At 35.9% G+C, this 23,620-nt stretch overlaps 2 protein-coding genes across 5 annotated transcripts in view; both read left to right on the forward strand.

The window, feature by feature from the left end:
- The window catches only part of PAK2 (p21 (RAC1) activated kinase 2), a 39,240-nt gene extending 25,719 nt beyond the window's left edge, over nt 1–13,521 (forward strand). For all 4 annotated transcript variants that reach the window (XM_034439568.3, XM_034439569.3, XM_034439571.3 and 1 more), the window contains exons 11-15: nt 1,301–1,418; nt 5,368–5,467; nt 7,647–7,843; nt 9,093–9,230; nt 10,218–13,521. In XM_034439568.3, coding sequence (XP_034295459.1) covers nt 1,301–1,418; nt 5,368–5,467; nt 7,647–7,843; nt 9,093–9,230; nt 10,218–10,304 — 640 coding nt within the window. In that variant the 3' untranslated portion in view covers nt 10,305–13,521. The remainder of the gene's footprint in view (nt 1–1,300; nt 1,419–5,367; nt 5,468–7,646; nt 7,844–9,092; nt 9,231–10,217) is intronic.
- A 1,721-nt stretch (nt 13,522–15,242) lies between these two features.
- Nucleotides 15,243–23,337, forward strand: LOC148113094 (aquaporin-12-like). Its single transcript, XM_034439573.3, has 3 exons — nt 15,243–15,944; nt 19,460–19,576; nt 21,836–23,337. The coding sequence occupies exons 1-3, from the start codon at nt 15,338–15,340 to the stop codon at nt 22,015–22,017; spliced, it is 906 nt and encodes a 301-aa protein (XP_034295464.1). The 5' UTR covers nt 15,243–15,337; the 3' UTR covers nt 22,018–23,337.
- Nucleotides 23,338–23,620: the final 283 nt, after the last annotated feature.

Here is a 23,620-nt window from a genome sequence, read left to right on the forward strand (position 1 = left end):
TCCCATCTTTATTATTTTTGCAAATGATTCAAGGCAGCAAATGTATCCAACAAACCTTTCTCCTCCTATTAATTGGGCTGAGAAAGAGTGACGCTCCAATCACCTGGCTGGCTTTCACGGCTAAGGCAGGACTTGAACTCACAGTCTCCTGCTTTCTAGTCTGGTGCCTTAGCCATTAGACCAATCAAAGTTCTCTCAAAAGGAACTTTGAATTGTAGAACAATCAAGGTAATTTCTTGCATAGATAACTTGCTTTTATTGTAGCCGCAAGAAGCTTTAATTAAAAAAAATAAGCTACTTGAAGATGATAGGTAGATTCTAGCTGTAGACAGGATCTTGCTCCTTTTGTCAGTGTTGCCCTGCAAGATCTACCCTTTTCATACATGGATATGTTGTCATGATACACAAACAGAAAGGGTGAACTAGCATTGTGAAGGTATAATCATGTTTTTGTTATTCTTTTTACCACCTCCCCATTCTCAAGGATGGTGTTGATTCCAGTAATCCAGCCCACTCTGTGTATCAGATCCAGGGTTTTCTCCACCTTTTTCTCCACCTTTATGCGATAATGGACTTTTTGTTGATTTCCCCCCCAGCCAAGGATAGATAAATGCCCTGTCTGGTCTAGTGCAGATTCAGCCTTGATAGTCATGGGAAGACATGGCCAAAGGAAGAGAATACTGCTACCTAGTTATAAAAAAGCATTCCAATACCTAATCTCCCATATTTAATTCTTTTGTTCTATTGCTATTTTAAATGTCTACAAACTTGCAGACATATGAAAAGTATTCATAACACAAACATAATAAAAAATAATCATAGCAACTAATTAAATTACCTTAAAATGGGAGCATGTAAGCAATTATGCATTGCCCCAGAAGAGCTTCAACTTATTTTCAAAGACCAATAGTATCAGAGCTAGCCTAATTTCTGGTTGAAACTATTCCACAAGCACTGGGCCATAATGGAAAGCATGTATTGCTCCTAGTCTTGGCCCTAAGTTTCCCAGTAGTGAGGGAACCCTCAGTGTTTTCCAAGTTGCTTATGTTGGACAGGAACATTATGGTTGAAGGAGGCAGTCTTCATATCTCTTTATACTAAGCCAAAAGGTTTTATAGGTTAAAACTAGCATTTTAAACTATATTCAGAAGCCAGTTAGTAACTAATGCAGGGCTTGCACAATATATAACTCCAGTACTAATGAATTTGTATTGTTTATTTACTTTAGCTTCTTTTCCCAATCTAACGTCAAACAGTTGTTTCATTGTGTTGAAATTTAATGTTGATTTTCTGTCTTTAGTTACCTGGTTGGAGATGAACTTTTTGTTGTAATGGAGTATCTGGCTGGTGGATCCCTTACAGATGTAGTTACAGAGACTTGTATGGATGAGGCGCAGATTGCTGCTGTCTGCAGAGAGGTGGGTGATTAAGGGAAATTACAACTTTGGGAAATATCAATTATTATATGATAGATATTGATTGATTTCCTCAATGTAAGTAGCATTTAGACTTATATACGACTTCATAGTGTTAAGATATACTTAAATATTTACAAAATGTGAGGGGGTATACTCACTTCTGTGATATACTGTTCATGGGGAGGTAGTTATAGCAATAGCAATAGCTGTTAGATTTAAATACTGCTTCACAGTGCTTTACAGCACTCTCTAAGCAGTTTACAGAGTCTGCATATTGCCCCCCCAAATTTGGGTCCCCATTTCATGGACGTTGGAAGGATGGAAGGCTAAGTCAAGCTTGAGCCTGATGACATTTGATCTACCAAATTGCAGTCAGTCGGCAGTCAGTAGAAGTAGCCTCCAGTACTGCATTCTAACCACTGCACCACTGTGGTTCATGCTGAGGAAACACATCTTGGATAAAAAATAACTTCTGAATCTAGAAACTCTAGCTATAAACTCCATGTTAATGGGAGTAAATAATAGTGTGGATTAGTCTCTTGGACTCAAATTTGCATTGAAGTTGTTTATTCATGCTACAGAGAGCTCTGAACCATCTTTGCCTATGATACTGGTTGAATATATAGGAAATATTTGACTAAAAATCTAAGTAGGAAAGAAAAACTTGTTAAACATTCTTTCCATATTTTCATCTAATTTATTAATAAACATGTTAATGATTAGAAAGCCAGGAAATCAACCATTTGGTAGCACTTTAGTAGCTCACCAACAACAATTTTTTAAAACTAGCTATGTAACTATTTAATTGTCTTATATAACTAGCACACATTAACCAGAATGTCATGGAGTACTTTGTCAAGATGTTTGCTGAAAGGAAGATTTATTATCTCTAGAACTCTCCCAAAATTTAGTTAGAAAGTTACCTCATTTAAAAAACGAGGAAAGGTTAATCTGGCAAGATTGTTGAGGACAAATTCATAGTACTGGTAATTATTGCATTGTATTCAAGGTGCTTACAGTTTGCACTTTTTATGAACTGTTCGGGAATCTTATAATTTTAATAATATCCAGCTCATTTGCCCTTAGAGTATTAAACTATTTACAGAAATAGATACTCCACGACTATGTTTCTGCCGGTCTCAAACTTCATTCTTGCTTTTTCATTCTGCTCTTCACAGTTGCCTAATGAAATCTACTGTTTTGTTGGAGAAGATTGAGTCAAATCAAGTGTTGAATTGCTCTTCTTTTCACCTGTTGGCATATCATCATCTTTATTGAGCAAGCGATCCTCACATCTTTTCCATAATTCTCACTTAACAATCGTAATTGCAACCAGAATTTGGTTGCTAGACAATGTGGTTGTAAAGCATAATATCACGTGACCACATTGCTTAGCGACGTGGCAGTTCTAGTAAGTTCCAGCTGCTATTGTTAAGTGAATCCCATGCTGCCTGTCATTAAATACAATGTTATCTGGTTCCCATTTGCAACCTCCTGCCAGATATTCCATTGACTATGCTTGTTAGAAGCTGGCAGTGAAGGTCGCAGACAGATATTGATCACATGATGGTGGGACTCTGCAACATTGTAGACATGAATAGTGAGTGTCTGGATTATTATTTTTTATTTATTTATAATTAAATTTATACTGTATACCGCCCTACTCCCGAAGGACTCAGGTCAGTGAACAGCCAAAAAAGTAAAATATACATAATACAAATGTTAAAAACCATTTAAAATACATTAAATACTTTGGCCAGATTTAAAACACCCCAATTATAAAACCAATTTATAAGCAATTAAAAAGGGAGGTTAGGCCAGACCAGCCTGCTGGAATAAGAATGTTTTGAGGGCGCGGCGGAAAGTGCGCAGATCTGGTATCCTCCGTATCTCCAGGGGGAGCTCGTTCCAGATGGCGGGTGCCCCCACAGAGAAGGCTCTCCCTCTGGGGGCCGCCAGTCAACATTGTTTGACCGACGGCACTCTGAGAAGACCCTCTCTATGGGAGCGTATTGGTCAGTGAGAGGCTATTGGTGGCAGAAGGTGGTCTCGTAGGTACCCCGGTCGTAAGCCATGGAGCGCTCTAAAGGTGGTAACCAGAACCTTGAAGCGCACCCGGAAGACCACTGGGAGCCAGTGCAGCTTGCGCAGGAGGGGAGTCACATTATGATTGCATGATTGCATTTGATGCTGCAACTGTCATAAATGCAAGGGCCATTTGTAAGTATCACTTCTTCAGTGCCATGCATTGTATAGCATAGCCACATTCAGTCATTCCAACTTTTTAGTGAGTGTGGATGCTTTTAAGATGTGTAATTTCTCCTTTAAAACAAATTGTGTCCTTTAATATATTCTAGTTATAAATTATTCCATCAAGTCTTTACAAACTTCATTCAAACATTTAATAGTTTTATACTTGTGTTTTCATATGGATAATATAAGTCTTGAAATGGGAGGAAAGTATTTTACTAAAGCAAAGAAACAACTGAATGGCAATATATTGCTCATCAGTTTTCATAATTGGCAATTCATGTAATAGATTTCATATGATGATAGGTATGTGCATATATACACTCTGCAGTACAAAATTCTTCTGAAATATTTATTTTTCTCTTTGGGTCTGGAAGTCTCTTTTATGAAAATTAATGATAGCTTGTTAGGTTAAAGATTTGGTTTGTTGCAAAATTAATTGTGAAGATGAATCAGAATATTTAAATTAATACTATGCATGAAGAGTGGCATAACTGTTCTCCATATACATAGACAGTAATTTTAGATGAAGAAATGTTTATGGTTGAATATAAATACAACCATAAACATTCAACCGTTATAGTTGAATAAATATGTAGATAAATTCTTAGATAGAAAGTACTTCTGCGATTAAAATTTATTTATTTAAAGCAAATATCATTTAAAATGAAATATCAATAAATGGACCAATAGAATTACTAATATTATGCAATTAATGTATAATATTAATAAAATATTGATCATATCAGACAAAGTACATTGAGATTTTATGATATGGAAAAGAATATAAATCTTTGAGCTTAGTGCCAAAATTTCACTTTTATTGCTATTTGTAAATGCTAAAACAAAGAAGGAAATTAAGGAAAAAATAGTACAGACAAGTATTTGGTTTCTGACTTCCCCTTTTATACTCCAACTAATTTACAGTATTTATGGTTTCTAAACTGCATGTTATATATTTATACAGTATTCTAAATGTTTGTATTTCCCCTGCTGCATGATATATATATTATATAGGGAAGCCACTCCTACTTAAATTTAGTTAAACTTCTGTAATGTATATATTGTGTTAATTTTGTCATTTCTAAATATTCTTTGTTTAAGTTCCCAATCAGGTACTGTATTTTTTATTTATATGTTATGGGATAATACCTAGCAAAAAGAATTGTGGTTTCATTTCAAATTTAATTTCTAAGACATTATCTAAGAATGTTTGGAAACATGTTTTTTTCTTTACTTAAGTAAATGTGAAATAATTCAAGGCTCTGGAGGATACAGGTAATCCTCGATTAATGACTGCGCTGTTTAGCAACCCTTTGAAGTTGCAACCATTGCAGTCTCCCCATGGTCATGTGATTGCATTTATAATCATTGAAACATTTGCAAGCTTCATAGCTGGCTTCTGACAAGCAAAGCAAATGGGGAAGCTGGCAGTAAAATTGGAAGTTGCAGTGACGTCTCAGTGAGTATGGGTAATTCCTTTAATGGCTGCAATGGAACTGCTATAAGTCCGATGTGATTGTGTGATATTTCACTTAATGACCGTATTACTTAGTAGTGAAGTTCCAAGTGTCAATTATGGTCTTTAAGTGTGGACTATCTGTACTTAAATCTAGTTTATGTATTGAGATAACTCAATTAGCCAAATATAAATTTTGAATTTGTTTAGACAATAAACCTTTCAATTATCTTCATGCAGTGTTTGCAGGCATTGGAATTCCTACATGCCAACCAGGTGATTCACAGAGATATTAAAAGTGACAATGTGCTTTTGGGAATGGATGGTTCAGTTAAGCTGAGTAAGTACATGATAGCTCCAGCATTCACATTATAAAAGTAATATTAAATTGCATATCACTATTAAGTTTTCATTTTTAAGCCACTAGGTGGCAACCTTGATTAGACTAACAATGAAATTATTTAGCCAGCCAATGTCCTCTGTGGACATTTTCCTCCCTATTTTAAGATGTCACCCGATCTTCAAAAACAAGGAAGTACAAAGCTGAACAGGTTTTGTGTTGAGCACCGTCATTTTAACAAATGCATTGCAATATTAATAAGCAAAAGTAGTATTTAAAACCAATCAGTCTTATTGTTGTAAAATAAAATAAGAATAAAATATATAATTTTGACTCAGAAATTTAAATTGAAGAGAAAAGTTTAGACTATATCTGTTGTCGTGGTTATGGATGGTGTGTTTTCAATTATAAGAATTCTGGACATTTTTAGTATTTTATATTGATGCATCTGAAACAAAACTTGTAGTCCAAATGATTGTAGTGCTGTGTGAAAGATAAACTGCAGGTACATACTGCAGTTATAAAACTTGGAATTTGTAATATCCCTTCTGTTTGCATGCATTTTTAAGATAAATGTTAATGGACTAAAGTTGGTTATATGATTAAAGCATACAGAGTTTCTCTATGCTTTCTATGCTGGTTTTATTTTTATTTTTTAAGGAATTCTTCAGGGACCATACCATTCCATTTAATTAATCAAAACTTGCTTTTCATTCAATTTTAGCTGATGTATAGATTAAGTCATGTGTCAGGCCTGGAAGCCATCTGTTATGTCTGTGCAGGCGTGAGCAGAGACTTTAATTCTGCCACGCAGGTGTGGGACATATTTTAATGTTATTGGTTAAAGGCTGATAGTTTTCCTTTAAAAGGGGCTATCAGCCGGAAATTGCATGTTGGTTTTACTCAGCCATTATCTGCAATAAATATTGCAGCTGGAAGTTTGGCAGTAGTAGTAAATGTGGCAGGTCTGAAGGCCTAGTGCAAAAGATGGCTTCCATCTTTTCATCTTCCATCTGATCATTCACGTGACCGGATAAAACTGTGGCAGCCTTGTGTCCACGAAATTTTATCAGGTCAAATCAAATGATTAAAGGTTTGAAGACCTAGTGCAAAAGATGGCTTCCAGGCCTGACATCATGATTAAAACAGACATCCCCACAAACATGAATGAACAAAAAATAATATATTGTGTTGGAATATGTATTGCTTATTAACATCATCACCACTTTTATATTTTCTAACACTTTTGATGTTCTCAATTGCATAAGGATCTGTCCTTTTCAATTTGCACCTGAAACATAATGTTATAAGGTTCTTTTTTCCTATGGATAAATCAATAGCTTGATCAAATCTGCTTGGCAAGAATAATGTATATATACATTATGTATATATGTAATGTATTTGGGGGCTTAAATGTGATGTGAGAAAAAATAGAATACTTTTTTTGGAAATTTCTTTCGGAATTTGCCTATCACCTGTCTAAATGAAGTCACCAAACTATTTTAATATTGGTATATATTTTTTAAATGTGGGTGCTTAAATGTGATGTGTGAAACATTAGGAACATTTTTAACTTCAAATTAATAGTGGGTGTTTTTATAATGGGTCAAGCATAATATTATAGTAAGTGTTGTTCCATCCTAGAGTTTTCAGGGATCTTCACTCTCAAAATTCAGTGTTCGAAGAAGAAATACAGTTAGTCCTCTATTTACAAACATTCATTTAGCAATCATTCAAAGTTACAGTGCTATTGAAAAAGATGACTTATGACAGGATCGTTGCAGCATCCCGTAGCACATAATCAAAATTTGGGGGCTTGATAATCAACATATATTTATGATGGTCGCAGCATCCCAGAATTACATGATCACCATTTGTGACCTTCCCAGTTGGCTTCCAACAAGCAAAGTCAATAGGAAGTCTGGATTCACATGACCATGTGATTCATTTTACAACTGTAATGATTTGCTTAACAACCATGGCAAAAAATGTAAAATTGGGTGTGATTCAATTAACAACCACCTTGGTTAGGAATAGAAATTCTGATCCCAATTGTGGTCATAAGTCTACCTGAATGAAAATAAAATAGCTCTTTGTTCAGGATAATTGGGGTGATGTCAAAGATGACCAGTGATATATTTAAGCCATTTTTGCTCCTCCCCTCCTTTTTCTTCTGCAGCTGACTTTGGGTTTTGTGCTCAGATAACTCCAGAGCAAAGCAAACGTAGTACAATGGTTGGAACACCATATTGGATGGCTCCTGAAGTGGTCACACGGAAGGCTTACGGCCCTAAGGTGGATATCTGGTCTCTAGGTATTATGGCTATTGAAATGGTTGAAGGTGAACCTCCCTATCTCAATGAAAACCCTTTGAGGGTAAGTACTATAGCAAATCTATCCCACAATGCAGCAAAAAGCAAAATTTAAAAAAAGCTATATGATCTTTTGCCAGGGGAAAGTTTGCTTATTAAAACAATTGCTAGTAGTAAAGCTTAGGGACATTTAGTATTATAGTCTAACACAAACTAAATAAATGTCAGCCATTATCCGAAACTGCATTCTAATTTATAGCACATCTCAGTCAAATTACATGAAGTTTGCTAAAATATATTTTTAAAAAAAACTGAAAAAGTTACAAAATAGAGGTAGAACTGTTATTATTCTGATGACCCTCACTATCCTTTAAGAGTGTTTTCTTGCATGAATGGGATAGATTGGACAGAGGCAGAAAATTAAGTGGGATCACCCATTTTATTTCTTGTTTTCTGTTTCCTGATTAAGTTGGTCGTGGAGATGAGTTGACAATTTTTAGAGAAAGTTAAGTTAGACTGAGGTATAGAGATTGCTTGTTATTGTGTCATGCTATCAGATTACTAATGAGCTAATAGCTTATAGCCCTGCCTCCCCATTACACACAAAGTGTTTGCCGCAGGTAACTCCCAAATAAAAATACATCACAGTGTCAGACTAATCTATTTAAAAGAACCAAGGGGAGTATACTCTGGATGTGTAAAAGAATGTAATGAGTGAATAAAAGAGTTGTGGTATTCCAGGGTGACCTCCAAAATCCAAAATAGGTCCACTAAGAAACCAATAGTGGTGAGGAAAGGAAGCAGTTGAATTCATCCCAAGCATCTCTGTACATAACAGAGTAATATTTATTATTATAGTATATATACAATGTGAGACACATTGTGAGCAAAATAAAAAGCAAAAAGCTTGTCATTGAAATAATGATAAGCAGCATAATAGACATCTGTCAGTCTTTTTTTAGTTTTTCCTTTTTTGGTATTTCTATTCAGCTTTTAAGAAAACCAGGATTTTCAGAAATATACTAAGCATGGAAAATACACCATAGAACAGGGATTTCCAACCTTGGCCACTTTAAGACTTGTGGACTTCAACTCCCAAAATTCCCCAGCCAGCATACCGTAGGTGGCTGGGGAATTCTGGGAGTTGAAGTCCACAAGTCTTAAAGTGGCCATGGTTGGAGATCGCTGCCAGAGAAGACTACCACCAAGACTGAATAATATATTGAATCATATCTCTTCAAATTGTATGTGTACAAAAAATGTTTATCAGGTTTTGATTTATTAATGCTCAAGGTTTTTTTTTTTCTTTACAGGCATTATATTTAATAGCAACTAATGGCACCCCCGAGCTGCAGAGCCCAGAGAAACTGACTCCAATATTCCGTGACTTTTTAAATAGTTGTTTGGAAATGGATGTAGAGAAAAGAGGGTCAGCCAAAGAACTACTACAGGTAAAGAAACTAAAGTGTTGTAAATTAAGAATAATGTTAAATATAAATAAAATACATTTCAATAAGGGGAAGATCTGAGAAATTTCTCAGTCTGATTTCTTGGAAACAATTGCTGCCTTTTTAAAAATTCTTGGGTATCTAGATAGAATCTTCCTATTCCTCTTGTATGCATCAATATGTACTCTTCTGGAAAGATAGGAGCTGTATGTGCTTCTACAATGCCATATAGTAAACCAGTCGAAAACAGATGATTATCCTTTCTTTTCTCTTGGCCTACTGCAGAATCCTCACCATTCTGACTTAAGTACTATAAGATTTTGTAATTGTGTCAGGATGCTCTATACCCCTCTTTTCCACTTCAGCTTAAACTGAAATTAAAAGTCTGTCTTTAACATATAGATGCAGGGTTCGCATTGCTAATACAGGAAAATTGTCATGAAGGGGAGAAAGGAAGACAACTACATGGCCTTCCTAAATGCTTGTAAAAATACAGCTAAGAATAGTTGCTATTGTATATATAAGGATGACACATCTGCAGTTACGTCAGTGGAATTCCTTAGGATAGGAAGAATTTGCAGAGGTCTTGGTTTTGTTCCATTCAAGAAAGATATTGTTAGTGCCATTTAACAAAGTTTAACAAAGTTTGAAAATTAAGAGCCACAATTTACTGGACTTACTTTCACCTTATCTCTATTCATAGCATAGTAAGGTAATTAGAATCATAATTATTTAAATAGTCTGGTAAAGAAATGGTGGAAGAACGTTCTTCCTTCATTGTAATAGCTATCTGTGGAGTTATTTCTGTGACTTAATGTCTTGAGTACTGAAACTTCCCCAAGGTTGTATGCTTCCCCTTTCTTTTAATGTACTCTTATCATTACCATGTTTGTGTATAATTTCATTTTTGGATTGTTTTCAAAGTGTTTGTTTTGAAATGGTGTTTTGAAATATCTATCCATTAAAACTTTCTGTTTCTCTTTCCATTAGCATCCTTTCTTGAAACTGGCAAAACCTTTGTCAAGTTTGACACCATTGATTCTAGCGGCCAAAGAAGCCATGAAGAGTAATCGCTAGCATTGCTGTTGTGGTCTTCATCATTCCTGGTTTTGTTTGTTTGTCTGCTTTGTTTTTTGTTTAAATCTTCCTATAATATACAATTTGTTGCTCTTGTTAGAGATGTTGAAAATCTGCAGAAGGGAAAAAATTCACCTCAGCTCTAAGATACAAGAGAAGAAAAATTGTGATAATAGTGAACTTTTCTGCAAGTCTTGAAGAAGTTGTAAACTGAATCACTGGCCTTTTTACCACTTCTATAGACAACTCAATATTTTGCTATGCCAATGAGTTGTTTTTCAGTGACTTTGCTGTACCACTTCCCATCTGTGCTCTTATTTGAACATTTGCAATACTTGAACAATCGATTCAAGCTTTTAGAGGGAGGTATTACTGTAATCTGCTGACCTTTTTTCACCTTAGGTTTCCTTTGCTAGGCAGTAATTCAAAGCATGGGAACGTTTGAGTTACTTAAGACAGATAGAAATGTGAAAGTTCCTCTTTCTCCTTTTAATATGCAGTTAGGTATAACCCTTCTTATGTTAACCATCCAGATACCTGGGGACTGTAATTATTCAGTAACAGTTCTGAAACAAAGAACAGAAGACAGAGTGGAAAGAAAGGAACTCAGCATAACTGGATGTAGAAATTTGTGCATGGACTTTGTAAAATAAGGAAAAGGTGCCTCTGAATGTTGGAGGGTCAATGCCTGTTGGGTAATGGGAAAAGTATTTTCTTTTCAGTAATGAAACCATCCTTTGAGCTTGGGGAGAAACCCCCACTCCTATGAATTGTCTTCCATTTGTTCCTTGCCTGTATAGGCTGATTGGTAACCTTTTAAAGGGATGTCTTGGAAAATGTGTTGTTTTATAGCAAAGTGCTTTATCCATGTTCTGACTTGGGCTGTGGGCTACATGCTGGTGCCTTCTGATTTTTAAAATTACCTTTCTTTGTATTAAATACATTTTGTATATGTTGTACATTTTCTCTCCAACACAAATTTGAAATTGTCAGGACTAAGTATTAGAGGTTTCTTTCTTTATATATATATAAATATAAATATATTCATACTATTTCTACTAATAAAAGACCCAGAAGATTTGCAAAAGATCCAAGATTTTTATATGATTCAGCAGACTAAAGCCTCAGAACACCGGAAGTGCTATTTTATACAGATAGAAATGGGAGAGTTTGTCTTGGTGATTCTTTCTCTTGAAAAACTTTACTATTAAGGAGAAAAACAAGATAAAGTGCCTCTCATAATAAAAGAAACTGATTAGATTAATAAAGTAAGCCAACATCTGGTTAAATGGGGCAAGATTTGGAGTTTCACATTGCTCAAATTTAAAATCACTGTATTTTTTGTGACCTTGATAGAACATTTCTGAATAATAATGTGCCAAATAATAATGTAAGACATTATTTAATTTGGTGCTACAGCTTTCTTGCATTCCTAGATAGTATTTTTGGGAGAGCTTCTTAAAGTCCTAGTTAAGAGGCTGCATCTTGTAGCTTTTCTCATGGTCAGTGCTAAATCCTTTTTCTATTTGTGAACAATATTCATATAAGAAGATCATGATGAAGGTATTGTAAAATGGCTGCTGGCCATATTCGAGGTTTTGATCCACAGTAGTACAAAGGGCTCTAATTGATTTACACCTTGAAACTTTTTTGCTTTCTGATTGATACCAGCAATGCCTTATTAATGCAACTAAAAACAATGCCACACTTGTATATCCATATCTTGTCAAAAGTATTACTCTGAAAATCGTGTAACAAACCAGTCTATTTATTTTCAGAATATTTTGAATGTGTTTTGGTTTGGTCCAAGAAGGTGTGATGTCCTAGTCTGAGATGTATTTTTAAGTCCAGTTCATTCTTTTAAAAATGGCTTTCAATGTTAATACAGAAGTTAAAATAATTTTGATCTTATATTGATAAATTTTTAAGACATTAAAAATTCCAGTTAATTTAATCTTTTATTGGGTCTTTGTCTGTTGCTGGCAATGGAATATGTAGAAATGAAGGCTTCTGTGGATATGTATGTTTTAGTGTTTTTTTTTATAATAGTATGAAAAGATATTCTCTTCTGAATACTTAAAATTCTTAACATTTATTGTCACCTTAATAAATTGGATTTTGGTAGATAATGAACTTAATTTTAACCATGTTTTTTAAATTGCTCAAAGTTTCTTACAATTGAATTAACACAGGAGTTGAAATACGTTGTACGCTTACTACTTTGCCTGAAGGTATCCAAGTACTCCAAATTGTGTCTATTTGATACTCTTAAAATGTAATATACAGCTTATATAATAATCTAATTTTTGTGCCCATTGTTCATTAAAAAGATAGAAATGAATTGACGGGAACATTCCATTAGATAAACAAAACAACGTTTTGTTTGTAATTTGTATACTTTGGATTGGACATATGTTACTTTTTTCAGACACAGAAGTAGAAATCTACCTTAATCAGATTTTCAGAAATAAAATGAATAAATATTGGCTGCTTCATTCAGTCATGAGGTACATATTTCTGAAACATAATTAGTTTTGGTCAACTAAAAACATTGAGCCAAATTAAAATTTAAAACTGTCCATCTTAAAGCACACAATACCTGCAATTTGATTTCCTAAATCAAAATACTGTTTTGTATAGATTGCTGAAGAGAGAGGAGATTTTAATTGGATAATTTTATGCATCATTAAAACGTGGGTGACAAAAGTTCATAAACAGAACTCATCACTTCCATCAAATAATTGAATCACCTTTTGGATCTTAGGCAAGATTGTCATGTATGTTTGATGGTGTGATACTGTAATGAGAAAACATATTTCATTAAAGCAAGCTTATCTGGAATGATGAGCTCTTATTCGTCCCCCCTCCCACTTAGTACAAATGTTTGCTTTGGGTTTGAGTCATTCATCATTTGAAATTGCATCCAGTTAAGTGGTCATCATATGCATATTCTGGAACAGTTTGGAGTCAATTCACTTTTCTATTGTAGTTGGAGTCAATTAAGTGTTGAAGAATTTGTTTTTGTAGCTGGAATTAATGGTTTCTTTATTTGTTCCTTTGTCAGATGGAGATGGAAATAATGCAAGCTTTTAATTTTTTTAATTGTCCTCAAATTTTGTATAATTTAATCTCATTCTGTTATTTAATGTTACCACAATATTAACTACTGTATGTTTAATGATTCTTTCAGGGCTAGAAATAAACATTTTTAAAATGATTGACAGATCTTTCTTTTCACCCAACACTTGATTAAATAATAGATCAATCAGAGAACATTGTATTTACTTGTGTATGGCTTTGGTGAATCATTGGAGCATAGTTGCAATGTAATTATCATTTGTCTTCAAAGCTTCCATGACAGCAAACCAGCTGAGACATCTTGGTGCTAATGATTAGGGTTTTTTTTTCTGGACTGTTCTTTGCTTAATTCCTCTAGAAAAACAACTATAAACATGTTAGAAGAGTGAAAAATACTAATGAATTTGTTGATCATAAATTTAAACTAATAACTTACTAATAGCAGTAATTGAATGTTAATTCAGTATTTTCCTATACCCATGAACTATCACTGCCTATTACTTTAATCTTTTAGATGATTCTGGACCTGATTATGCATTGCCTTTTGAAAGAAGTGCCAGTGCCAAATCTTAGGTTTACTACACTTAGGGTTTTTTTTGTAATGAAAGCAATTCTGTTACAAATCTGGTTGAGGCCAGTATTAATATCATTATTTTTTTGCTAATGACTACACTTTGAGAAGCTCAGTAACTTGTTTAGACTGGGAGGCATTTAAAACATAAAAAATATAGATGACACAAAACAAAATGACACTGGATAGGTTTTCATCAATGATCCCAAACTGATCATTGACTTAAGGCTGTAGAATTACAGGTAGTCAAGTTACAACAGTTCCTTTAGTGACCTAAGTTACAATGGCGCTGAAAAAAAATGACTTATGGCCATTTTTCACACATTAGTTGCAGCATCTCCATGGTCACGTGATCAAAGTTCAGACATTTGGCAGCATTTATGATGGTTGCAATGTCTTGGGAACCCATAATATATAATTTATATGAAGAAAGATAAGACAATGTTCAATGATGTTAAAGATATTTTACGTTCTGAAAGCAAGTTGAAATATTGTAGTAGAGATGTCAAAGCAGTGACATCTGTAAGCTACCCAGAGTCATCTTGGCGAGAATCTTGAATTTCCCCTCCATAGCAATGAGGCTTTAAACTAGCATCCATTGATAGCATTTCCCTATGTGTGATCTGAACCCCTGCTAAAGCTCCTCAATTGCACAATCAAGCAAATACATGCAGAAGTCTCCATGGTCTTCCTCAGATTACAAAAATAAGGACATTTTTCATGGGATAGGGAAAAACAAAGTTGAAAGGAAAATGTAGAAGGAAAAACTTGCAATGTCTTGATTGGAACAATAAAAACAAACGTGGGTATCACTCTGATAATGGTCAGTCACTAATTGAAGATTGAACACTTTTCAAGACAACTCTAGAGGGCTGCCATGAAGCAACATTGACTTGAAGGCAGTTGACAACAGTAAGAAAAGCCATTATCTCTAGACAGTTATTGAGATAGAATAAGCTTTTGAATTCAAGAATCTCGACTGCTTTGCCCTTGGAGTCACCTGCTGGTTTCACTGGATTCTGAACCAATTCCAAGCTGCGGCTTATTAATGTTTTTTTCTTAAGAGGAAAAGGCTTAGGTGGGGTTTCTAGGGATGGAAAAAGACAAGTGGGGTTTACTGGAAAAGAAGACCAAAGGTGAAATTCTGGTTAGAGCAGTTGCAAAGTGATAAGGGAGCAACATTCTATCTGAGCCAATTCCTTCATGGTTCGTTTTCCCAGATATTTCTGTGATCCTATTAACCTGGTACCTATCAAACTATGCCACGTTTGCTTAAATATGCTTTTAAGGAAAGACAAATAGTTTCTCCTCCCTTCTCTTTCATGCAGTGAAGATTTTTTTTTTTTTAGTTAGAACATACTACCTCTCCAGTGTATTTCTCAGAATGTCTGGACTGAATGTCTCAATCATTTTTTTCTTCTCAGTTGTAACTCTTTGTGAATTTGCTAGGCGATTCTTCAAGAGAATTTTTCCATCTAAGGTGTATTTTTGTTTTGCTGGTGAATTAGCCAGTTCCTTCCAGATATGTGCTTGCTACCTTGAATTGAAGATGCTAAGGGAGATTGGCCCATGGGGTGGTGGCTTTGGCCCAGATGTGAGCCTGACTCTCTTATTCGTAATCTTCTTAGCTCATGGTGCCTCTTTTGATGGAACTGCTGCCAACCCTGTAGCCTCACTTCAGGAATTTCTAGCTTTGGATTGTTCTTTTGTAGGCAGTATTGTTAAAATTTTGGCTCAGTTTCTAGGGATGGAAGCAGCTTGTGTTTTTACCAAGAAGTATTGGTCCAAGGAATTTACTCACTTCCATATGATCCAGAACTTAATGGCCCAGGATTGCAGCTCATCTCTCAATACTTCTATCTCCCAAGGCATTTTTGTAGAAGGCATGGGTTCCTTTCTTTTCCAGTTAATTATTCTCAAGCTTCACACCTGCTCTCCCATGTACAGAGTTCCTATTGTGGCGCTCAGTATCACTGCCTTGACCTATACAGGTAAGGATTGCTATCCAATCTTGCCTTGATGTACATTGAGAAACTAAAAACTATTTAATACTTGCAGTGTTTCAATATACCTATGGCATACAATTAAATATGTTTAAATGCTTACATTCTATTTACATCAACATGATTATTATAACCTGCCTTTCCTACTTCAGAAATGATGAAAAATGGAAACAAATCTAGAAGCATTCACTAGAAACTAGAATATATATTTTTATGTGATGATCTTAGTGAAAAAAATATATTAGTCTCTTAAGGTTTCATATAGCTAAAGTATTGCTGGTTTTGGCCCGCTGTCTTATGGCAAAACAAAACACAGAATACAGAACTAGTTCAATTAAAAACAGACTTTAAGAGTCTGATAGGAACAAAGCATTAAATAATCACTTTTTTGTTCAGTTTATCAATTTTCATTGTATTTGACAATGAAAGCAGCAAATATTGAATCATTTGGCTGCTAAAAGCTGCCAGCTGTGATGATTCTGCTTTCAGGTTTAGTATAAATTTTTGTCATCTAGTTTTCTGTTTGCATTGCTTTGTCCATATCTGCCTTAGAAGGTTAAATTCTTTGGTAACTAGGACTGAATATTCTGCATATTCAATTTTGTATTAAATTTATTTGATTAAATTTTTAGTTCAGACTTCTCGTCCCTCTATGGATCCTTTGCCACTGATTCCCAGAGATACCTTGTCATGCCATTTTAGACTTTCTTGTTTAGTTGTTTTCAGTGGGGTATCGAAGTCCAACATTCCCCAAACTGATGCCCTCCAGTGACGATGGTTACTACCTCTCCTGAAGTAAATTCTGGGAACTGAAGCTCTAGCACTTCTGTAAGGTAGCAGGTTGACAAGGATGATCTAAATATTCATGGTGCTAAACTTATTTTGCCTTTATTGCAACTTGAATAAATAATAACAATCAGCAATTGCAAGATATAGGATGAATCAGCAATGTGCAAGTAAGCATCTATTTTCAAAAGAGCTGTGATTTCATAGACTAGAACAGTATGATAGGATATACATTTATCTAGGGTCAAACACCTTCATAAATACAATCGGCAGTGGAGGATAGCACAGACACAGTATACTGACACAATGTACTTAATATACTGAAATAAAAGACCTTTAAACAATAGCATAATCTTAAATTCTTGATTACGAGGTTAGCTGATCATGTAGGGACCTAGACTGGCATGAGCAAGTATGTTTCCAATCTCTATCCATGAATGATGGAATCTTTTAGGACATATACCATGATTTGGGAATACACTTCTGCATAGAAATGATCAGCTAGGAGGCAAAGCTAAATCACCCTTAGAGATGAAGTTCACTCTACACCTACCAAGCAAAGGTGCTATATGATAGCTGGAATAATCTGGTAAATGTCTGTAACTGTCTTAAATGAAGAGTGTGCAATTTTGTTTGTATTTGCACTTCTCTTGAATATTACTGTGTTGTGTTTTATTTCTTTGGGTATGGCTATTTTTCATCAATATTTTACTTTGCAGTTAAAGGTATTTATTTTGGTATTCTTTGCTTAATAAATTCTTTAAGCTTTTAGCTCACTAGTGTGCTGATGGCTTTCTAATTTATTAATCTGCCCACAGTTTATTGTGGCAAAACAAATGGGGGAAGAGTATTGTTCTTTTTGCAGTGGCTAAGATGGCAAATTATTGAATCTAGCAACAGTTCTAGGAATCAAGCATAAAATACTGGTACAATAATCAGCAGCTGGAAAGGGTCCACCTAGACAGTTAGCGCAGATTTTTCTGTAGACTTAAAAAATTTCAAAATACCTCCTGTTTCATTTCAAACCTCTCTTTAAGTCAATCAAAGTCTAATATGAGCAAATACGTTGCAAAATTTTATATCCCTTGCCTGGTAATCATGAAGTTGGAAAATTGTATTGCAAAGTGAATGTGGTCAGGGAGCTCTCAAAGATGATTAAGAAGCCAACATGGCAGAGCTGCATGCAAATGTCTATAGAAATCTGGCCAGATTCCAGCATCAATTAAATGTTGGAAACACATAGGACAGTGGTTCTCAACCTTCCTAATGCTGCGACCCTTCAATACAGTTCCTCATGTTGTGGTGACCCCCGGCCCTTTGAAGCCCCGCGGCAAGAATTTAAACAGTTTTTTTTTCCTCTAGCCATCAGCTGGGACTCAGGAGGCAGCAATAGATTGGGAGTGGGCGGGGTAAGCGAACGGCCGGCGATCCAACAGAGCAGAGAGTGAGGGTGAGTGAAGGCGTGGGGGGGGGTGAGAGAGGGATTTGGCCACCCCTGTGAAATGGCCATTCAACCCCCAAAGGGGTCGCGACCCCCAGGTTGAGAACCACTGACATAGGAGAACATGCAGCAAGGCTCTTAAACCTGTGTAAGAGATTAACCTGTGTAAACCAAGAGTAAGAGATGAGCAAGGTGAACCCAAAGCTGGGATCAAACACATCAGTTTGGAGCTGCTGTGCTCCAAACACCAGAGACCCAAATCTACCCGCCCCCCCCCCGAATTCTGATGACCCTTATCTAGTGCCAATTTGGTTTGATTATTAGTAGATCAGATTCTTGGGTATAGGCAGCATGTAATAAACATGTAGTGCTCCTGTTCCTTGGTACTTGCACCTGACACCAAGTGGCTCATGACTCCTATAATTTTTGTATTGCATCTGGAAAATAATTGTTGCTGTAAATTTTCGTGTGATGTGCAGTATGGTATTTGTATGACTCTGAACAAGATGGAAGTGAGTCTTAATTGTTTAAAATAAAGGACATAACTGAATTAAGAAAACAAGACAGGTGAGATAGTTCTTAGATGACTATTTTATTTCACATAACATTTAAATGATATTTGTTTTTAAGGTTGGCTGCTTTTCTAAGTATAAATTAAAAGGTTGCTTCCCAGCTATCTGAAAATATTTTATTAAACTTCTAATTCAGTTTGAATGTATGCAATCAGAAGTATTTACTTCTAATCACTTTCCTGGTAGTTATGCGAAATAATATGGCATTTTTGCTAATCAACTGAGTATTGGGATGTTGCTCTTTGAAGGGGGGGGTGTATGTGAGTATCCATTGTATTGCTGAATTCTTGCCAGATGGTGGTTCAAACTCCGAAGTAAAATGGGAATCCCAAATACGAGCAGAGGTGTTAAAATCTCTCACACCTAGATCAGTGCTTCTCAACCTCAGCAATTTTAAGATGTGTGGACTTCAATTGCTGGAATGTTTACTGGGGAATTCTGGGATTCTTTGAATCCATACATTTTAAAGTTGTTGAGGTTGAGAAATGATGCTCTAGATTGACATACTGTTCCCAGATGCTGTTCCTTTCCAAGAAAACACCTGAAAGGAGGAAATATTCAGTACTTAGGGTGGATTCTTCCTATCTTTTAACTTTTGTTCCAATTTGAACATACTGAATCTGATTAACTGGGGCACATGTTCCTGCATGCACCAGAGTAAAAAGAATAGATGGATTAAACTGTTTGCTTTTCCTCTGCTGCAGCTGCACCTGTCACAGGTGCCTTTTTTAACCCTGCCTTGGCTTCTGCTGTGACCTTTTCCTGCTCGGGAAACAGTTTACTGGAGTATATGCAAGTTTATTGGCTGGCACCCATCTCAGGTGAGGCTCTTCCCAAAGACTTCAGGAGTTGCAGCAGTTCTTGTAACTGAATATTTGAATTCATTTGAAGGAACTATAATGTTCAAACCAAATACAGATAATCTTCATTTAATGTCACTTGTTCCAGGTATATTCAAATTAACAATAGCTCTGATGAGTGGTACTTACAATGGGTCCTCAAAGTTCTGGCTGTTGCAGCATTCTGTGCTCATGTGATCACTATTTGCTACCTTTACTGCCAGATTCCAACAAGCAAAGTCAATGGAAAAGACGGTAGTGAAATTGTGCCCTGCCTGTTACACTGCCCAGCCAAGTGGCCTTCCTTCCACCAGCATGACTACCTGGGACCACGTTGCATTTTATCCCCTTCTAGGTGTAGAGCTACACCTTTCCTCTGTATTCTTGCTTCCCTGCATCAAAGCAGCTTGAAGTAGAACAGAACAAACTACAACAGTCTTGACCTCACCTTTCTCCTTCCAGCCTTATGCCCTGCACTGGGCTTCCTGACAGCTGAGACAGCTATCCAGATCACCAGGGTGGCTCACTCTGTATCTGCATCTTCCACTGTGCTACTTCTTCTGCTGTGTTAGGGCTGAATCCTCAATCCCACACAGTATTACTGGCAAGGGGGATTTCCAGAGAATATCTCCAGGCTCCTGGATTCTAGGCAGTCAAGATAAGCTTCCAACCCCATTCCTTTCCCTCTGTCTCTTTGGCTATCAGTTCAGCTCCAGATATGCCTTGGCCAGCACTCAGCAGGCATGTCTAAATTGGTTCCTGCCCTCCTGCAGTTCCCCCTCTTCCTCTTCCTGCCAATCAAGGCTAACTAGGTACACCATCACAATAAGATGTCAGGGTCTGTGGCAGAGAGGGATGCAGTGATAAATGGATGATTTCCTAAATATTTCGTGAGTGTCCCAGGAATGGGCTGGCCGGCAAGGTGAGTGGTGAGAGTTGTGCTTAACAACTGTCTGAGATTCGCTTAATGACCAAATCCATGCTGGTTCATGAAAACAAATTATTCACTTACCTAGGAAAGCTTATATAGGTTAACAAAGAAAAGAATAATTTTAATTAACAAGGAAACAGGAAGTACCAGTAGTTCCATTTTCCCTTATGGAAATAAATTTGCATATGTTTTAATAACAAAAAATATGGAGAAAATTCTGGAATCAAAATAAGATGATATTGAGCAAATTAAAATTATTGCGGTACTGGCAATAGTTGGAAGCCAGTCCTGAATTGTTTGAAAGTACTGCATTAAACAAGTTAAATATATAACTTTAAGTTAAATTGTAACCACCCAGAAGCTTAATTCTGACCTATAGCAGCATATCTTGTGAAAGGTGAAACCTAAGCCTCTAATAGAAATGCATAGTTATGGGACAGCCACAATTATCAACATTAAAAGAAAACTTAACTGCAGGGATCCTTGCCAGAATTGGGGACACACACATTCACTCACAGATTGATCTATTCTCCCCATCTCCCCATTTCTCCATTTCCTGGTCACCATCACATTTTTTTTCATTGATATGCAGAAACATGCTAATTAAATATTAGAGTATTATTCTTTACATAATCCTTTTGAATACTGTTGCTTCTTAATTGTTAAAATACTGTTAAAGGAAGACTTTCAAATATACAACCAAAGCAACACAGATTTTTTTTTTTCCAGGAGAAAAACAGAACAAAAATCCATTTTTCTTTCTTGAGTTTTTCTGGGCTTGCTCTTCTTTTGTTCCAGTGTGACAAAAATATTTGAAGCCTGGTCAACCATGCAGATTTTCTCCCCTACCTTTTTGTTTCCAATAAATCCTTTGGGGTTTCAGAAGAATCTGTGTTGGGGGACTGTATAAATTTGCATAAAGAAAAAAGATGCATTCCCTGGCTAGATCCTGCTGAATAGTTTTATATTTTTTCCAAGTCTGGCTTAAAGACTTGTGGATACTGTGGAACATTTTGTCTGTGGAAAAAATACTCTCCTTCCTACTCTGTGTGTAGAAACAAACTGAGCAAGCACCTGAATCTTATTTCAGCAATGATGCTAGGATAGCATCTTTCACTGTATGAGCAGCAGACTAGGTTCGGTTATCTTCCGGTTCATCATTCAGCACATCACTGTTCTGTAACCTGTGTCATCTACTGCTCTTGATTCCTACTCATTCTTGCCTCAAAAGAGAAAAAGATACTTTTCTGACATAAATCACAGCAAATCAAATAGATGAAAATTTCCTGTTGCTGTTTTTCCCCCTGCAGGAATGCTGTTAGCCCTCTTTGTATATCAAGGAAATATTCCACGCTTCTTCCAGACAAACCTGCTTTATAGTCAAAAGAAAAAATACAGAATATTTAAAGGGAAAGTAACGTCAAACTCTGTTGTTGAAGAGAGGCAGACAAAAACAGAGAAGAAGAACAGCAGTTCTGGACTGATTAACTGAACAGAGCAAAAAGGATTAACATTGCTGGATGGGAGGCAAAAGCTACTTTTCTGTGTAAATGGCAAATGAGGCTTAGAAAGAGCAGTTCACATGATGTTATGCTGTTCCCCAAACTGGGACCTTCAAATTTGTCAAATTTTTCAAATTTCAACTCTCATAATTTCTAGCCAGCATGAAACGTGTACTATGACTTTTAATTGTGAGAGTTCTAGCCCAAAATATTAACCAGCAGAAAGTTGATGAAAAGTGTACTATTCATGTACGATGCACAAAATAACAGCCTTTTGCCAATTGTTACAAAGGCATGCATTCATTATTCTAATAGGACTTTAATGCTATTTTATGTTTAGGCCATTATCTGAGGAAAGTGGCTATTCCTAGGTAGCAGAGATGTTCTTCAAACTATGGTATGCTTTTGAACAGATAAATATCTTTATGGTATGGCTTGAAATGAATAGTGAAATTTGAACAAATGTATTAATATATGTTTGATGTGGAATTGCATTTGTGATTTCCTATGAAAAAGTAAAATGTTACATGAGATAAAATGTAATATGGCCCTTCTTTTCAGGCTCTTCTTGAAATTTAATTAATACAAGCAGCAATCTGGGTTTTTTTAATGCAGTTATCCCTATCTAATGCTCACAATAATTTGGCTATCATTTCTGATTTCTTGTTATGCGCATTTCTGATATGCGCATAATAAGCATATAGAATACAATTGTGCCATATTCTCCAAGGTCCTCTTTTGGTGACGTATGAAATATCCTTAGTCAAATGTTAATCCTTAGTCAAATGTTAATCTTAATCCTTAGTCAAACAATACAGTGATAAAAGATACCCGGAGCTGAGTGGTACAGTACTGGGATTCAATTTCGGTCTCTACCAATTCGCTCGTGGGTGCGCTCACACATGCGCACGCCACTTCTGCAGATGCGCAGAGACGTCCAGGTGGGTGGGTGGGCAGAGCCTCCTGCCACTGTCGGTTCGCTTGATCCGTGGCGAACCGGTAGCAACCCACCACTGGAATGGTATTGCTTTCAGAGAATCTGGCTTCCCATTAAGTTTGCTTGGCAGAATGCTGCAAAAGGGGATCACATGATCGCAGGGCACTGCAATCATCATAAATATGAGTCAACTGCGAAGCAAATGAATTCTAATCAAGTGACCATGGGGATGCTGCAATGGTCATAAGTGTGAAAACAGTCATAAATCACTTTTTTTCAGTGCCATTGTAATTTCAGTCATTAAATGAACTGTTGTAAATCAGGGATTACCTGTAAATGTTTTAAATAAGTAAATAAAAACTGAGTTAAAATATGGCTGTTCCTAATGCTTATTGTTTAGTTTCAAATACTTTGGTATATGTTTTGAATGGGAAGTGATAAACAGCATAAACATAAAACAATGCCAAGCAGAAGAGAACAAAAGGGCCAGCCTGCAGTTTTTAATTTCTATCTGGGTCCCAGGAAGAATCTGTTGATTTGAAGGTTTATCTCAAAAGCCCCTTTGACACTTAATTATTGTATTTGGTGCCAATGGCAACAGGTTTATTGCAGGTTAAGGAGGTATGATTGAGAAAGGCGTCAGAGATTCTGATAGA

Source organism: Pantherophis guttatus, chromosome 6, assembly GCF_059756535.1.
Source record: "Pantherophis guttatus breed Tessera chromosome 6, ASM5975653v1, whole genome shotgun sequence".
NCBI lineage: Eukaryota > Metazoa > Chordata > Lepidosauria > Squamata > Colubridae > Pantherophis > Pantherophis guttatus.

Bases quoted from the DNA above. Each gene is read 5' to 3' on its own strand.
- LOC148113094 (XM_034439573.3), top strand. From the start codon at position 15,338: ATGTCTGGACTGAATGTCTCAATCATTTTTTTCTTCTCAGTTGTAACT. The intron at 15,945-19,459 runs GTAAGGATTGCT...CCTCTGCTGCAG, and splicing joins CACTGCCTTGACCTATACAG to CTGCACCTGTCACAGGTGCC. The intron at 19,577-21,835 runs GTGAGGCTCTTC...TTCCCCCTGCAG, and splicing joins TTGGCTGGCACCCATCTCAG to GAATGCTGTTAGCCCTCTTT.